General features: G+C 43.1%; 1 protein-coding gene across 1 annotated transcript in view; it reads right to left on the bottom strand.

Annotated features, from left to right (window-relative positions):
* Positions 1-11,790: 11,790 nt before the first annotated feature.
* LOC143767378 (uncharacterized) overlaps positions 11,791-16,310 on the bottom strand; it is a 59,837-nt gene continuing 55,317 nt past the window's right edge. Inside the window, exon 5 of the mRNA XM_077255678.1 lies at positions 11,791-14,357. Coding sequence (XP_077111793.1) covers positions 13,021-14,357 — 1,337 coding nt within the window. The 3' untranslated portion in view covers positions 11,791-13,020. The remainder of the gene's footprint in view (positions 14,358-16,310) is intronic.

Below are 16,310 nucleotides of genomic sequence, written 5' to 3'. Positions count from 1 at the left end.
ATATATTACACCCACGTGCAACACATTCTGAATCCAGGCCAGGAGTGGGAGCTCAAGACACTGATTCAGGGGAGCTTCCCTCAAATATGGGTATATGTCCTGGTCTGGAGGAGGAGTTAGTTAGTTGGTCCCCGGAGACCAGGTAGGACAGTCTGATAGAGACACTGTGGAAGCTGGCAGCCACATGGGAGCTGCGGCCTCTGGGAAAAGAAACAACCTGAAGGGTTGGATGTGGAGAAGCTGGAGAGGAAAAGAGTGCAGGTGTGGAACAAGGCTCAGAGGGAAACTGTGTCCGGGCACCCTCAGAGCTGAAGCGTAGTACCAGGTACCGGGAGCCCGAGGACTTAGTGGGACTGTAGGACACTTGGCAGAACCGGAGGGCTCAGAACTTTAAGTGAACAGCCCACACCTGAGATGCAGCAGTGCCTGGGGCATGATAGTCACTATAAACCGGTTCAAGCTGCCCGTCATTCAGGTACCTGTCCCAGGAGAGGGGAAACAGAGGCCTCTGCAGAAAGCTTCAGGCAGCGGGGACCTCATATACAGCAAGTGCTATTTGGAAAGGCTCAAGGACCTCGTCTGGAAAAGGGACTCCTCCATTGCCTCCGAGCCGGGCCAGGCCATACCTCCACCCATGCCTGGTGCCCTGCTCTGAGGCTTTCCAACTACAGTAAAGACTTACAACTTGTGTGCCTTTACTCATTTAACGCCGGCAACCGTAATTTTCTCCATACACCATAGGACCCCTGGGGACCCCGCTTCACCTGTGGGAAGTGTACCATCAGTGCTGCAATAACATCCCCCAGGGGACCCTGTTGTGAATTCTGCTTTTGGGCTCCCTCCGGTGGTTGTAGGTGGTAATGCAGTTGTCCCTGTCATTACACTGGCTACCCATTCGCTACAGGGTCCAGTATAAACTCATCTCTCTCACCAACAAAGCCCTCCACAGTTCTGCACTGCCTTATATCTCCTCTCTCATCTCTGTCTATCGTCCTACACGTGCCCTCCGTTCTACAAATGACCTAAGGCTAACATCCCCCGTAATCCGAACCTCGCACCTCTGTCTACAAGACTTCTCTCGTGCTGCGCCAGCTCTCTGGAATGCACTTCCCCAGACGATCAGACTGATACCTAGCCCCGAACTATTCAAGCGCGCTCTAAAAACCCATCTCTTCAAACAAGCCTACCACATCAATTACTCAGTAAACTAACTTTGCCCTGTTCCCTCCTTCCAAATATTATTCTAATTCTGCACCCTACTATTCATCTGTCTCCACACCCTCCATGCACATAACTGCACTTGATACTTGACTATTGCACTTAAACACACGGGCTGATGACCGGATCATGCAGCTTTATATGAAAATTCCTATTTATTATAATTGCCAGACCTGAAGCACTTTCCACCTATTGTGTCCCCCCATTGCCTTGTAGATTGTAAGCTTGCGAGCAGGGACCTCACTCCTAATGTCACTGTTTAAATTGTCTTAACTTGTATTGAATTTGTCTGTATATGTCCCCGCTTAATTGTAAAGTGCTGCGGAATATGTTGGCGCTATATAAATAAAGATTATTATATTATATTATTATTCCCTGAGTTGCAGTCCTGGTCAGGTGTATCTGCTGATTGCATTTCTGACTGGGGTATTTAGGCTTGCAGGATTCATTAGTCCTTGTTAGTTGTCCATGGTTTTGGAGGCGTTGGTCATTGTTTGGTTCCTTCTGCCTTGCTACCAAATTAGCAAAGATATTCTGTCCTATCTTTCCCTATTTAGCTAGAGTGGCCTCTTTTGCTGAATTCTGTTTTTCTGCCTGCGTGTGTCTTTCTTCTCCTACTCACAGTCAATATTCGTGGGGGGCTGCCTATCCTTTGGGGTTCTGCTCTGAGGCAAGGGAGTATTCCTATTTCCATCTATAGGGGTATTTAGTCCTCCGGCTGTGTCGAGGTGTCTAGGGTTTGTTAGGCACACCCCACGGCTACTTCTAGTTGCGGTGTTAGTTCAGGGTTTGTGGTCAGTATAGTTTCCACCTACTCCAGAGAAAGTTCCATGCGGCTCTAAAGTCACCGGATCATAACAGTACAACTGGCCAGTAATGAGTTAAATGCATCTCAGAAGAAGGGAAGAAGGGAGTGGAGTCATTTTTTTTTCTGCAGTTTGTTTTGCCTTATCTTCCCTCTTTTTCTCTGGGTGGCTGAGGAGTCTTGTGTTGGCATGGATGTTCAGGAATTAGCTTCTCGTGTAGATCAGCTTGTTGCTAGGGTACAGGGAATTTCTGATTATATTGTTCAGACTCCTGTTTTAGAGCAGAAGATTCCTACTCCTGATTTGTTTTTTGGTGACAGGTCCAAATTTTTGAGTTTTAAAAACAACTGTAAACTGTTTTTTGCTTTGAGACCTCGATCCTCTGGTGATTCCATTCAGCAGATTAAAATCGTTATTTCCCTGCTGCATGGCGATCCACAGGATTGGGCATTTTCCTTGGAATCTGGGAATCCGGCTTTGCTTAATGTAGATTCCTTTTTTCAGGCTTTAGGACTATTATATGATGAACCTAATTCTGTGGATCAAGCTGAGAAGACCTTGTTGGCCCTGTCTCAGGGTCAAGAGGCGGCAGAATTATATTGTCAGAAATTTAGAAAATGGTCTGTGTTGACTAAATGGAATGATGATGCTTTGGCGGCAATTTTCAGAAAGGGTCTTTCTGAATCCATTAAAGATGTTATGGTGGGGTTTCCCACACCTGTCGGTCTGAGTGATTCTATGTCTCTGGCCATTCAGATTGATTGGCGCTTGCGGGAGCGCAGAACTGTGCGCGCTGTGGCGTTGTCCTCAGAGCAGAGTCCTGAGCCACTGCAGTGTGATAGGATTCAGTCTAGAACAGAACAACAAGGATTCAGATGTCAGAATAGGTTGTGTTATTATTGTGGCGATGCTTCTCATGTCATTTCAGCCTGCCCTAAGCGGACAAAGAGGATCGCTAGTTCATTTACCATCAGTACTGTACAACCTAAATTTCTGTTATCTGTGTCCTTGATCTGCTCATTGTCATCATTTTCTGTCATGGCGTTTGTGGATTCAGGCGCCGCTTTGAACTTAATGAACTTTGAGTTTGCTAGGCGTTGTGGTTTTCCCTTGCAGCCTTTACAGAACCTTATTCCTCTAAGGGGCATTGATGCTACACCTTTGGCTAAAAATAAACCCTAGTTTTGGACACAGGTGACCATGCGTATGGCACCGGCCCATCAGGAAGATTGTCGATTTCTGGTGTTGCATAATTTACATGATGCTATCGTGCTGGGTTTTCCGTGGTTGCAGGTACATAATCCTGTGTTGGATTGGAAGTCTATGTCTGTGACTAGTTGGGGTTGTCAGGGGGTTCATAATGATGTTCCTTTAATGTCCATCTCCTCTTCTGAAATTCCAGAGTTTTTGTCTGATTTTCAGGATGTATTCGATGAGCCCAAGTCCAGTTCTCTTCCACCGCACAGGGACTGTGATTGATTTGATTCCAGGCTGTAAGTTTCCTAAGGGCCGACTTTTCAATCTGTCTGTGCCAGAGCATGCCGCCATGCGGAGTTATGTTAAGGAGTCTTTGGAGAAAGGGCATATTCGGCCATCTTCTTCACCAATGGGAGCGGGATTTTTTTTGTGGCTAAGAAGGATGGCTCCTTGAGACCCCGTATTGATTATCGCCTCTTGAATAAGATCACAGTCAAGTTTCAATACCCTTTACCTTTGCTTTCCGATTTGTTTGCTAGGATTAAGGGGGCTAGTTGGTTTACGAAGATTGACCTTCGGGGGGGGCATATAATCTTGTTCATATTAAGCAGGGTGATGAATGGAAAACTGCGTTCAATACGCCCGAAGGCCATTTTGAATACCTTGTGATGCCGTTCGGGCTCACTAATGCTCCATCTGTTTTTCAATCTTTCATGCATGATATCTTCCGGACTTATATTGATAAATTCTTGATTGTATATCTGGACGATATTTTGATTTTTTCTGATGATTGGGAGTCTCATGTGGAACAGGTCAGGAGGGTATTTCAGATTCTTCGTGACAATGCTTTGTTTGTGAAGGGGTCTAAGTGTCTCTTTGGGGTGCAGAAGGTTTCTTTTTTGGGTTTTATTTTTTCTCCTTCAGCTATTGAGATGGATCCGGTTAAGGTTCAGGCCATTCATGATTGGATTCAACCCACGTCCGTAAAGAGCCTTCAGAAATTTTGGGGTTTTGCAAATTTTATCGCCGTTTCATTGCTAACTTTTCCAGCGTGGTTAAACCCTTGACCGATTTGACGAAGAAAGGCGCTGATGTGGCGAATTGGTCCTCTGTGGCTGTTTCTGCCTTTCAGGAGCTTAAACGTCGATTTACTTCTGCTCCGGTGTTGCGCCAACCGGATGTTTCTCTTCCGTTTCAGGTTGAGATTGACGCTTCTGAGATTGGGGCAGGGGCCATTTTGTCCCAGAGGGATCCTGTTGGTTCTTTGATGAAACCGTGTGCCTTCTTTTCCCATAAATTTTCGTCTGCTGAACGCAATTATGATGTCGGCAATCGGGAGTTGTTGGCTATGAAGTGGGCGTTTGAGGAGTGGCGACATTGGCTTGAGGGAGCTAAGCACCGTATTGTGGTCTTGACTGATCATAAGAATCTGATTTACCTCGAGTCTGCCAAATGGTTGAATCCTAGACAGGCTCGATGTTCCTTGTTTTTTTCCCGTTTTGATTTTGTGGTCTCGTATCTCCCGGGTTCTAAGAATATTAAGGCTGATGCCCTTTCTAGGAGTTTTTCGCCTGATTCTCCTGAAGTTCTTGAACCGGTCAGCATTCTGAAAGAAGGGGTGGTCCTTTCTGCTATTTCCCCTGATTTATGATGGGTTCTTCAGGAATTTCAGGATGACAGACCTGACCGCTGTCCTGTGGGGAAACTGTTTGTTCCTGACAGATGGACTAGTAGAGTGATTTCCGAGGTTCACTGTTCTGTGTTGACTGGTCATCCTGGTATTTTTGTTACCAGAGACTTGGTTGGTAGGTCCTTTTGGTGGCCTTCTTTATCACGTGATGTGCGTTCCTTTGTACATTCCTGTGGGACTTGTGCGCGGGCCAAGCCTTGTTGTTCCCGTGCTAGTGGGTTGCTTTTGCCATTGCCGGTCACTGAGAGGCCCTGGACGCATATTTCTATGGATTTTTTTTCTGATCTTCCGGTTTCCCAGAGGATGTCGGTTATCTGGGTTGTCTGTGACCGGTTCTCAAAGATGGTCCATTTGGTGCCTTTGCCTAAATTGCCTTCCTCTTCACATTTGGTTTAGTTGTTTTTTCAGCATGTGGTTCGTTTGCATGGTATTCCAGAGAATATTGTGTCTGACAGAGGTTCCCAGTTTGTTTCTAGGTTTTGGCGGGCCTGTTGTGCTAGGCTGGGCATTGATTTATCTTTTTCCTCTGCATTTCATCCTCAGACAAATGGCCAAACCGAGCGAACTAATCAGACCTTGGAGACTTATTTGAGATGCTTTGTGTCTGCTGATCAGGATGATTGGGTGGCCTTTTTGCCGTTGGCCGAGTTTGCCCTTAATAATCGGGCTAGTTCGGCTACTTTGGTTTCGCCTTTTTTTTGTAATTTTGGTTTTCATCCTCGTTTTTCTTCTGGGCAGGTTGAGCCTTCTGACTGTCCTGGTGTGGATTCTGTGGTTGACAGGTTGAAGCAGATTTGGGCTCAGGTGGTGGACAATTTGGTGTTGTCTCAGGAGGAGGCTCAACGTTTTGCTAACCGTCGTCGGTGTGTTGGTTCCCGGCTTCGGGTTGGGGATCTGGTCTGGTTGTCTTCCCGTCATGTTCCTATGAAGGTTTCATCTCCTAAGTTTAAGCCTTGGTTTATTGGTCTTTATAGGATTTCTGGGATTATTAATCCGGTGTCTTTTCGATTGGAGCTTCCGGCCTCTTTTGCTATCCATAATGTCTTCCATAGATCTTTATTGCGGAAATATGTGGTACCCGTTGTTCCCTCTGTTGATCCTCCGGCCCCTGTGTTGGTTGATGGGGAGTTGGAGTATGTGGTTGAGAAGATTTTGGATTCTCGTTTTTCGAGGCGGAGGCTTCAGTATCTTGTCAAATGGAAGGGTTATGGCCAGGAGGATAATTCTTGGGTTTTTGCCTCTGATGTCCATGCTGCTGATTTGGTTCATGCTTTTCATCTGGCTCGTCCTGATCGGCCTGGGGGCTCTGGTGAGGGTTCGGTGACCCCTCCTCAAGGGGGGGGGTACTGTTGTGAATTCTGCTTTTGGGCTCCCTCCGGTGGTTGTAGGTTGTAATGCAGTTGTCCCTGAGTTGCAGTCCTGGTCAGGTGTATCTGCTGATTGCAGTTCTGACTGGGGTATTTAGGCTTGCAGGATTCATTAGTCCTTGCCAGTTGTCCATGGTTTTGGAGGTGTTGGTCATTGTTTGGTTCCTTCTGCCTTGCTACCAAATCAGCAAAGATAAGTGTCTGGTTTTGTTTTTGTGGCACACATGCTGTGTGCTTAATAATTCTGTGCTATTCATTGTTTTTTGTCCAGCTTAGATTGTGTCAGTATTTTCTCAGTCTTGTTGGATTCTCAGGAGATGCAGATATACATTCCATGTCTTTAGTTAGATTGTGGAACTTTTTGTATTTATCTGCTGTGGATATTTTTGAAGGGTTTTAATACTGACCGCTTAGTATTCTGTCCTATCTTTCCCTATTTAGCTAAAGTGGCCTCTTTTGCTGAATTCTGTTTTTCTGCCTGCGTGTCTTTCTTCTCCTACTCACAGTCAATATTCGTGGGGGGCTGCCTATCCTTTAGGGTTCTGCTCTGAGGCAAGGGAGTATTCCTATTTCCATCTATAGGGGTATTTAGTCCTCCGGCTGTGTCGAGGTGTATAGGGTTTGTTAGGCACACCCCACGGTTACTTCTAGTTGCGGTGTTAGTTCAGGGTTTGCGGTCAGTATAGTTTCCACCTACTCCAGAGAAAGTTCCATGCGGCTCTAAAGTCACCGGATCATAACAGGACCCCTTTAATGCAGCGTCGTTCCCACTAATGACCGAACTTCACAGGTCACAACAGACTTTAATACAATTCCCCTTAAAAGACCTTTCCCCAAACGGTGAGTCCCAGGGCCACAGACCGGGTCGCAGCCACCGTGGCATCCCCTTTAATAGCCGACCGGACCCAGTGCCGAGCACCCCACTGCCCTGGTAGGGTGACTCACAATCGCCTAACTAAATAGCTGAAATCTTGATGAAAACAGTGTCAGCGTCAGGAGCAGCCTCTCTGCGCTGTATCAGCGCTAAAACCACATCAGATATTTATGTGGAGGGGGACATGTGATTTCAGCAGCCAATGACACAAGCCGTGGTGTCAGGACATTGTGGGTGTTTCCTGCGCCCTAGTTGGCTAGCCGCAATGTGCACACGTATGGTTAGGAAAAAAATTACTGCAGTGCTGTGCTTCCAAGAACCACGCACCTCTGAGCTCTGCAAACCCCCTCCCCTCATCAAACACCTGCCAAACACTCAGAAAACAGCACCATTATCGTTGCTAAAGGGATGAAAATATTTTGTGGCAACGCAAATGTTTCCCGCACTTTTACCAAATAATACCGATTTTATAAAATTTTGCTCGGGTTTCCGATCATGAATCTGAATGTGCCATGTTCATGATGAATTTATGTTTGGCAATCGTTTTCTGATCAAATTCGCTCATCTCTAGTAGGCAGTCCAGAACAAAAATGTAAAGCCCGTCTATTTATTATGTCAATGGTCAAGATAAAGGTCCCCAGCTGCGACCAGGCCATGCAGGTGAGGGCCTTGCTAACGCCAGCAAATACTTTAGCTGGATGCACGTTCAAGGACCCAAGTTCAACTGAAGTGTGTTGCAGCACACAGACCAATCAAGTCCTTGCTTGGCCATACACACTGCAGGCAAATCAGAGGCCACAAGCTGACATCGGCGTGCACGTGACCGAGGGCGCATGGCAGTGACATCATGTGCTCCCATCGCACTTGCACACTGAAGTCAACTGCCGTCTTCAGAAGAGGATCCCGTGCACTGGCAGAGCTGAGGGAAGGTGCTTGTTTTTCTGTTTTGTTTTTTTTTTTAAATCAGGGAGTACACGGTGGTCTACATAGATGGCTATGATCCAAGCAATATACTGTAATGAAGACTGTGGGCTGTGCATTATACTTAATGGATGACTATGGACTGTACATTGTTTTATAAAAATGATATGGGCCATCTATTATAAAAAAAATTAGGGATGACTATGGGCAGGGTGGGGGCCCCCATTTAAAATCTTTCACCAGGACCTATCAGACTCTAGTTACTAAATGCCACTGGCAAGAAAGCTTTCTGATAGTTGGATACCTAGAATACAAGACTTTTTTGTTGTCACTCACTCTACTTCAGCTTTAGGAACCAACACTAAACAGGATATATCTTACAAATGATGTTTAAAGGGGGAACATTCAGCTTCAGTGATAAGGGCAACATAAGCTCAGCTAGGGGTGGGATATACACTGGTCAATATTGAACTTATGAAAATCACAAGATGGATAGACATGTTACTGATATTTGAATGATAACATAATGGAAATTACATTATCAAAGTATCTTGATTTATTCATAATTGTGTATGAGTACCACACACACAAAACCCACAAACATCTTATCTGGTAGAAATGGCAGGTTCCCCTCTTGAACTGTAGGTGCTCGATGGAACCTTCAGCAGTTTAGAAATTCTTCTTTAACCAAAGTCATCAGTATATTTTGCAACAGTAAGGTTGCAAAGGTCTTGAGAAAGCTCACTGGTCTTACCCATTATGAGATGCTTCTTGTGTAGCACCTTGGTAATGAGACACATTTTATAGGCCATCAGTTGAACCAGCTGTTAATTAAAAATAGTAATTGGAAAGCAATCCTGCCATTTTATTAACAGATTCAGCCGCTGTCATAACTTTACATGTCTTTTTACGCTTCTCTTTTATCATGTGTTCAACACTTTTTCCTTGTGTCATTTCTAATTACTACACTTAATGGGAACCTGTCAGCAGGATTAAGATGATCTTCAGCATAAAGAACAAGGAGTCCTGGAAGTGATGGTACAGAGCCCTGATCTCCAAGATGTTTTGAAAAACTTCCTTGCTAAATTCAATTAAAATTGTATGCAAGTGCGACGCCCGCTAGGCCTGTGGGGTACTTGGGCCGGGTCGGATGGTTCTTAAGGGGATTGTCACAGCAGCAGTGACCCAGTCTGTGGCCCTTGGCGCGCAATAAAAATGATGAGGGACAGTTTGAAGGGGATTTAACATTACGGCACCTGTGGTGTTCGGCGATGAGTGGCAGACACTGTTTAAGGAGACCGCTGGGGCCGATGGTGATGCAGCTGGGATGGTTTGACTCCCCACAGGTGGAGTGGGGCCACAGAGCTGCCGATATTGTTTTGGAAGGGATCGTGGATGTTGGGGTGCAGGACTGAGGGTGTGGGAAATTACTGAAGGACACAAGGACTGTAGTTTTCTTTACCTTTACTTGATAGTTGAAGGTGCAGCCCAGGGCACAGGTAACAGGTGTTCATGGAGATCCAGACAGCCTGGAAGCAACTTAGGATCCACCTAGCAAGGTGGGTTCGGAGGCCTTCCAATTGCGCTTTTCTATTAGGTCCTTGCTGCGTTAAGCTCTGCTCAAGTTCCTCTCACTGTCTCACAGTTAGAAATAAACGTTAGCCGTGAAGGCAGGCCGCTTGAGCCAATTCCAGGTGTCGCTCCTTTGTGGCGGCTCCGGGCTCTGGTATGCTGCTGTGCTGCTGGGTGTTAGATGGGCCAGGAGATCTGCAGTCTCCTGCCTTCTGTATTTAGCTGCCGGGACTTCTGTACCCGTGCAACCACGGACTCCAGTGTCCGGTTGCTATCACTCAGCTCTGGGGTGAGCTCAGTGTCGGACTCGGGAGCAAAGGGCCCACTAGTAATATTGACTTTAAGGGACCCACTTTTCACCTGCATACTAATATTACACTACCCTTGTCACACATTTACTTCAATCTCTATTAATAAACTGGGTAGTTTGGTTAATGAGTGATGAGATGCTGCTTTTTTCTGTTCAAAGTGAATCAAGTGAATTATGCCAAGTACTGCCTGTACAGTGAGGTGGGGGGCCCAGGTCAGCACAGAGGCCCACCTGGGGATTCACCTGTTACCCTGTGGGCAAGTCGGAGCCTGGGTGAGCTTGGTTACCGCTCCACTCCCCAGGCTCTCCTCGACTTCTCTCCTTTCCCTCACTCTCTCAGACTCACACTGACTAACCCCGCCTCCAGACCAGAACTTATAGGGAAGCTCCCCTGAAACCAGGTGTTAGAGCTCCCCCTTCTAGTCTGGAGTCAAGAAACTGTTGGATGCTGGTGTTACTTGGTAAGGGGATGACTCCTTGCTTCCAGGCATGACATCACCTCCTATAAAAGACAATGTAACTGTGGCAATCGTACTCCTGGTGTGTAACTAGAAGAATTTATGCCATTTTGAAGACTAAAGTGGTCACCAAATATTGATGTGATTTGCATTCTCTTGTTTACTCATTTTGCGATTTGTTAATTGATAAAACAAACTACTAACACTTCTATTTTTGGAAGCTTCTTACTTTGCAGCATTTTTTTCACCCCTGCCTAAAACTTATTTATAAATATTATTTATATAATATTTTATACACATGGAGGATATAAAAGGTGTATAAATTGGATTTTATTCACTTTTCAATAAAAAGGTGTTTATTAGCAATTACATACATTTCCTGATCATCACTCGATGCTCTAAATTACTGTCCCTTTCTTATGTAATGTGTGACTTTATTTTGACTTTAGTGTTTTCTTGATAGATTTTGTCAATAAAAATCGCTCCTTATAAATGCGATTTCTCTGAAGTTTAGGATAATGTGATTTGTGAGTAAAATATTCTGGACATGAATATGGCTTCCTCCTTATATGAGTTCTCTGTGTAACAAGATTCGCTTTATTTGTAAAAAAAACATTGACTATTTTCTGTGCATGAAAATATTGTTTTCCCTTGTGTGAGTTCTCTGATGTGAGCAAATACTGGAGCCGTTAGTAAAATGTTTGCAACAACATTGAAAAAGAAGTATGCACGTGTGTATGGATCACCAGATAAGAGCCTTTATTGTGAATGGCAATGGAATACAAAAAAAAGAAACATTTTTAAAACATTTAAAAAGCCAATAGGCCATTTATATGTAGATTAGGTGTGTCTATAATTAGATTACCACTATTGATGGGTGAACCCCCCCAATGCTTGGGATCGGCGGGTTCGCCGAGTTTTTTGTAAAGTTCGAGTTTGCGGCCGGACATGACATGAACACGCGTCCGAACCCCGATCTCAGACTTTACATATATGGAATGGAGAGATCAAGCTGTAAAAAAAAAAAAAAAAAAGCAGAAAATTAACAAAACACATTAGAATTATACTTACCTGTCCAGCGACACATCCTCCCGTCCCGCTGTCTCTCAGCCGCATCTGCTTCCAGGGCCACTCATTAACTGCCGGCAAAATTCACTGCACTCGGCAGTCTTCGGCTTTTTCTGGCAGTGTTCGTGCGGCGATGTCACCGCACGAACACTGCCAGAAAAAGCCGAAGACTGTCGAGTGCAGTGAATACCGGCAGAAGATAATGAACGGCTCCGGAAGCAGATGCTGCCAGGAGACAGTGGGATGGGAGGACGCGTCGCTGGACAGGAAAGTATAATTCTAATGTTTATTAATTTTTCTGCTTTTTTTTTTACAGCCCGAACTGGATCCGAACTGTAACACGGCTTTCCCATGGAAACCCATGTTCGGGACCGTGTGACCGAACACTATGTGTTCTGTACGGTCCCGAACTTTATAGTTCAGGTTGGCCCATCCCTAATTACCACCTATCTTCATAAGCCTGATATATTACAATTCACAGGATATCCAGCAAAACAAATCTTATATACAAAATAGATTAGTTTATACTGACATAGAATGCATGCAAGCAAAGGAATATGAACAATTTGCAATGCCAAGATACAAAAAAAAAACCAAATATTTCTCAATTATAATTAACACTGAAGTGATATGCATGTCAATGCACAAGGACTTATACTAAGCACAGATAATACTCAAAATAATAAATCAAATAGGGCAAAATAAGTATAACAAGGAACCAGTGAATGAGGCAAAGTAGAGTGAGGAGAGAAAATCCCACGCGTTTCACCACACAAGCTGTTACTTCTTCAAGGGTAAGAAGGAGTAATGGTGTCAGATAATGTCCCTTATATACACTTAAAGAAAATACATATATGAAAAATGAAAAAACAAGAAATTTATACTGTAAGTATGTCCATAAAAAATAGATATTATTCATCAGATTTAGAGCGCATGCGCATATGACACAACATTGCTACCATAGCAGAAGTAAGTGATGATAAGTCAGGAAATATAACGTAAGAAACACATATATATTAATGGTAAAGAGATAGAGCAAAGGGATCATCACATATCTAAATAATCCAAGATAATTCAACATATAAATATATAAGGGACATTATAATGGCATATAAATGTATGAAATAATATAGATGCAAAAAATCTCTCTTTATCAAAGAAGGCCCAAATACAGAGACGTAATTGTTGAAAATACAGGAGAATATCAAGGTTTGTAGATTGGATTTCATCCATTTTTCAATAACGGGTGTTTATTGGTAATTGCATGCATTTCTGATCATCCCTGGTGTTGTAAATGACTTTCCCTTTCATATGTAATGTATGACTTTACTTTGACTTTAACAGTTTTTCATCAACTTGTCACTAAAAAGAAAAATTGCTGCTTCCATGTGTGATTTATCTGATGTTAACAAAAATGTGATTTATGAGTAAAACATCAAAATGACTTCCTCTCTATACGAGTTTTCTGAAGAGGCACAAGGCTTGCTTTATTTGTAAAATGTTTACTGCAATCTGATCTTCGAAAAGGTTTTGTTTTTCTTACTCTGTATGGATTTTCATATGCGTGCTAAGAGTGAAGCCATCATTATAATTTTTCCCACATTTTTTACATAAAAATGGTTTCTCCCTTGTGTGAATTCTATTGTGTATAACAAGATGTCCTTTCTGGGAAAAACATTTCCCACATTCTGAACATGAAAATGGCTTCTCGCCTGTGTGAATTCTCGTGTGTCTAACAAGATCTCTTTTCTGATAAAAGCATTTCCCACATTCTGAACATGAAAATGGTTTCTCCCCAGTGTGTATTCTCTGATGGTCAAGCAGGCGTGATTTGAATGCAAAACATTTCCCACATTCTGAGCATGAAAATGGTTTCTCCCCAGTGTGTATTCTCTGATGGTCAAGCAGGCGTGATTTGAATGGAAAACAATTATCACATTCTGAGCATGAAAATGGTTTCTCCCTTGTGTGAATTCTCTGATGTCTAACCAGGTGTAATTTGCTTGGAAAAAATTTCCCACATTCTGGGCATGAAAACGGCTGTTCACCAGCGTGAATTCTTTGATGATAAACAAGCGTTAATTTCTGTGCAAAACGTTTCCCACAATCAGAACATGAAAATGGTCTCTCCTTTGTGTGAATTCTCTGATGTGTAACCAGGTGTGATTTGCATGTAAAACATTTCTCACATTCAGAACATGAATATGGTTTCTCCTTTGTATGAAGTCTCTTGTGTATAATAAGATATTCTTTCTGAGTAAAGCATTTCTCACATTCTGGGCATGAAAATGGTTTCTCCCCTGTGTGAATTTTCTGATGTCTAGCCAGGTGCGATTTGCATGGAAAATATTTCCCACATTCTGAGCATGAAAATGGCTGTTCACCAGTGTGAATTCTCTGATGATAAACAAGAGCTCCTTTCTGTGTAAAACGTTTCCCACAATCAGAACATAAAAATGGTTTCTCCTTTGTGTGAATTATCTGATGTCTAACCAGGTGTGATTTGTGTCTAAAACATTTCCCACATTCTGAACACGAATATGGTTTCTCCCTTGTGTGAATTCTCTTGTGTATAGCAAGCTCTCCTTTCTGAGAAAAACATTTCCTACATAATGAACATGAAAACGGTTTCTCTCCTTTGTAAGTCTTTTGATGTTGCATATACATTCTGTTATTTTTACTATGCTCAACAGTCAGTGATGAATCAGAAGACAGGACTTGTGGAAAAGGATCAGTTGAAAGCTCTTTGATGTGAGGACTTGGAGGTGGATCCTGGAAAATGATCTGCTCTTCAATCGAACCTGGGGTGACATCATGATTATCTGTTTTAAAATGTGAAAATGACAGATGTTCCTTGGAGCTTCTGCTACAGCCATCTGCCAAGAATAAAATGGATTTTAATTGTATTCAGTAAGAGGAAAAAATATTTCTTGCAATAATAGATATTTTCAAGCAATTCTATAGAAGCATTTCTATAGATATTTTGGTAAAACTCAATTAAGAGAAAGTTGACATTAGTAGATGGCAAAGTAGTGACTAGTGGATTATTATGCTTATTCCCCTAGGTAGTGCACTTTCAATAGTTCATTTCTCTGTAGTTTTGTCATAGGAACGTTTAGTAAAGACGCCTGTAGAAGGCGCCTGTAAGTCAGTAATAAAGGGTGTCTGATGACACAGCATTTATTCTTAATAATGCCAGATGTATATTTAGTAGGCCCAGGAAAATGAGCTATTGTTCATATTAGTCTGAATGTTGACTTGTTGTGGATTGGTTTGTTATTTGTGAATTGTTGAATGGCTGCTGTTTACCTGCTATAATCAGCACATACAGTTTATTGTGTTGCTAACTTTTGAGGACAGGGATGCTGGATAATTGAACAATTGATTTTTGCTAATATGTTTATTACCCATTGTAGCAATCCATATAGATTGTTGACCTGCATACAGTGAGGAACAAACTTTACAGATTGATCAAATACTCGAACAATGAAAGTAAACCTCATCCCACCTTCCCCCTGACTTGTGGATGATGGCCCAGAGAACAGTTGTGTCTATAAAAAGGGACCTCTGCCCTTCTGCAAAGAGACGACACAGATGAAAAGCCAAGGCATCATGACTCCATCAAGAGGAATACAGATTTGAGACTCTACAGGATGCTATATAAAGGGACCATGGTGCCAGCTGGAGGAATTCAGATCTGCTCCATTCAACATCACTGAACCCATGGAGATGTTCGGAGAAGCCAGGTTAGAACCATCCGGACACCTGGCCCCATGGAGAAATTCAGAGAAGCCAGATTGGGACCCACCGGTTATCTGGCAATGTACCTCAATAGACTGTCCGATTCAAAAGCTTGTCATTACCTATTCTCTATTGGTGTGCGCCAAAAGCGGGGTGCCACCAGTTGGGGTCATCGGCCCTGGAAACCCTGAAATTGCAGCTTATCTACTTCAGGCAAGGCAACTGAATGGTGAGCCTCTATAATTCACATCATCTTATGTAATTGCTGGGACTGTACTATATGTCATTGTCTGTTGGTGGTCAATAAACTGCCACACTCTTTCATCCCCACACTGTATTGTCTGAACCTTTGGACTCACTATCTGGTTTTGTCAGTACCCAGCTGATGGCACCTTGTTCCACCTTGCTGGTGATTAGAATCATAGCAGAAACAATGGACACTATTAATAAGGCCTCATTCAGACATCAGTGATTTTTTGCATATGCATACATGTTCTGGGTGTCAGTGTTTTTCATCCGAGTTTCCTCAGTGTTTGGTCAAAGTTTCAGTGTTTATCATTGTCATCAGAGGTTTTTAAATTATGGTAAAATAAATTGCAAGGCTTCTCCTATTGATTGCAAATCATGAACATCTTAAGAACTGACCACCACTGCCATCAGTGTGCGGTCCATGATTTCATGATTTTTACAGACCCATAGACCTGTATGGGTATTTAAATGCGACTCAAGAAAATGTGAGACTAATTGTGACGTGTTCTATTGAAGAAACCCATATATAGAACAACAGACTTCTGTATTAGGCCTAAGATGGATTGTCTACAACTAATGATGGATCATGGATTCTCTCAGGTAAAGCATGAAGTGGCATAATATAATCTCAAATTTTCCTTTATCCTTTTCCCAATCAGGCGATTTTTCTAGCTTTCATTTTACCCTCTCCTTTAACCCCTTCACCCCTGAGCCTGTTTTCACCTTCCTGACTAGGTAAAATTTTACAATTCTGACCACTGTCACTTTATATGGTAATAACTTGGGAACGCTTCAAAGTATCCCAGCGACTCTGCAACTGTTTTTTCATGACACATTGT

This window comes from Ranitomeya variabilis, chromosome 4 (assembly GCF_051348905.1).
Source record: "Ranitomeya variabilis isolate aRanVar5 chromosome 4, aRanVar5.hap1, whole genome shotgun sequence".
Taxonomy (NCBI): domain Eukaryota; kingdom Metazoa; phylum Chordata; class Amphibia; order Anura; family Dendrobatidae; genus Ranitomeya; species Ranitomeya variabilis.
This window is presented reverse-complemented; position numbering and strand designations above follow the sequence as displayed.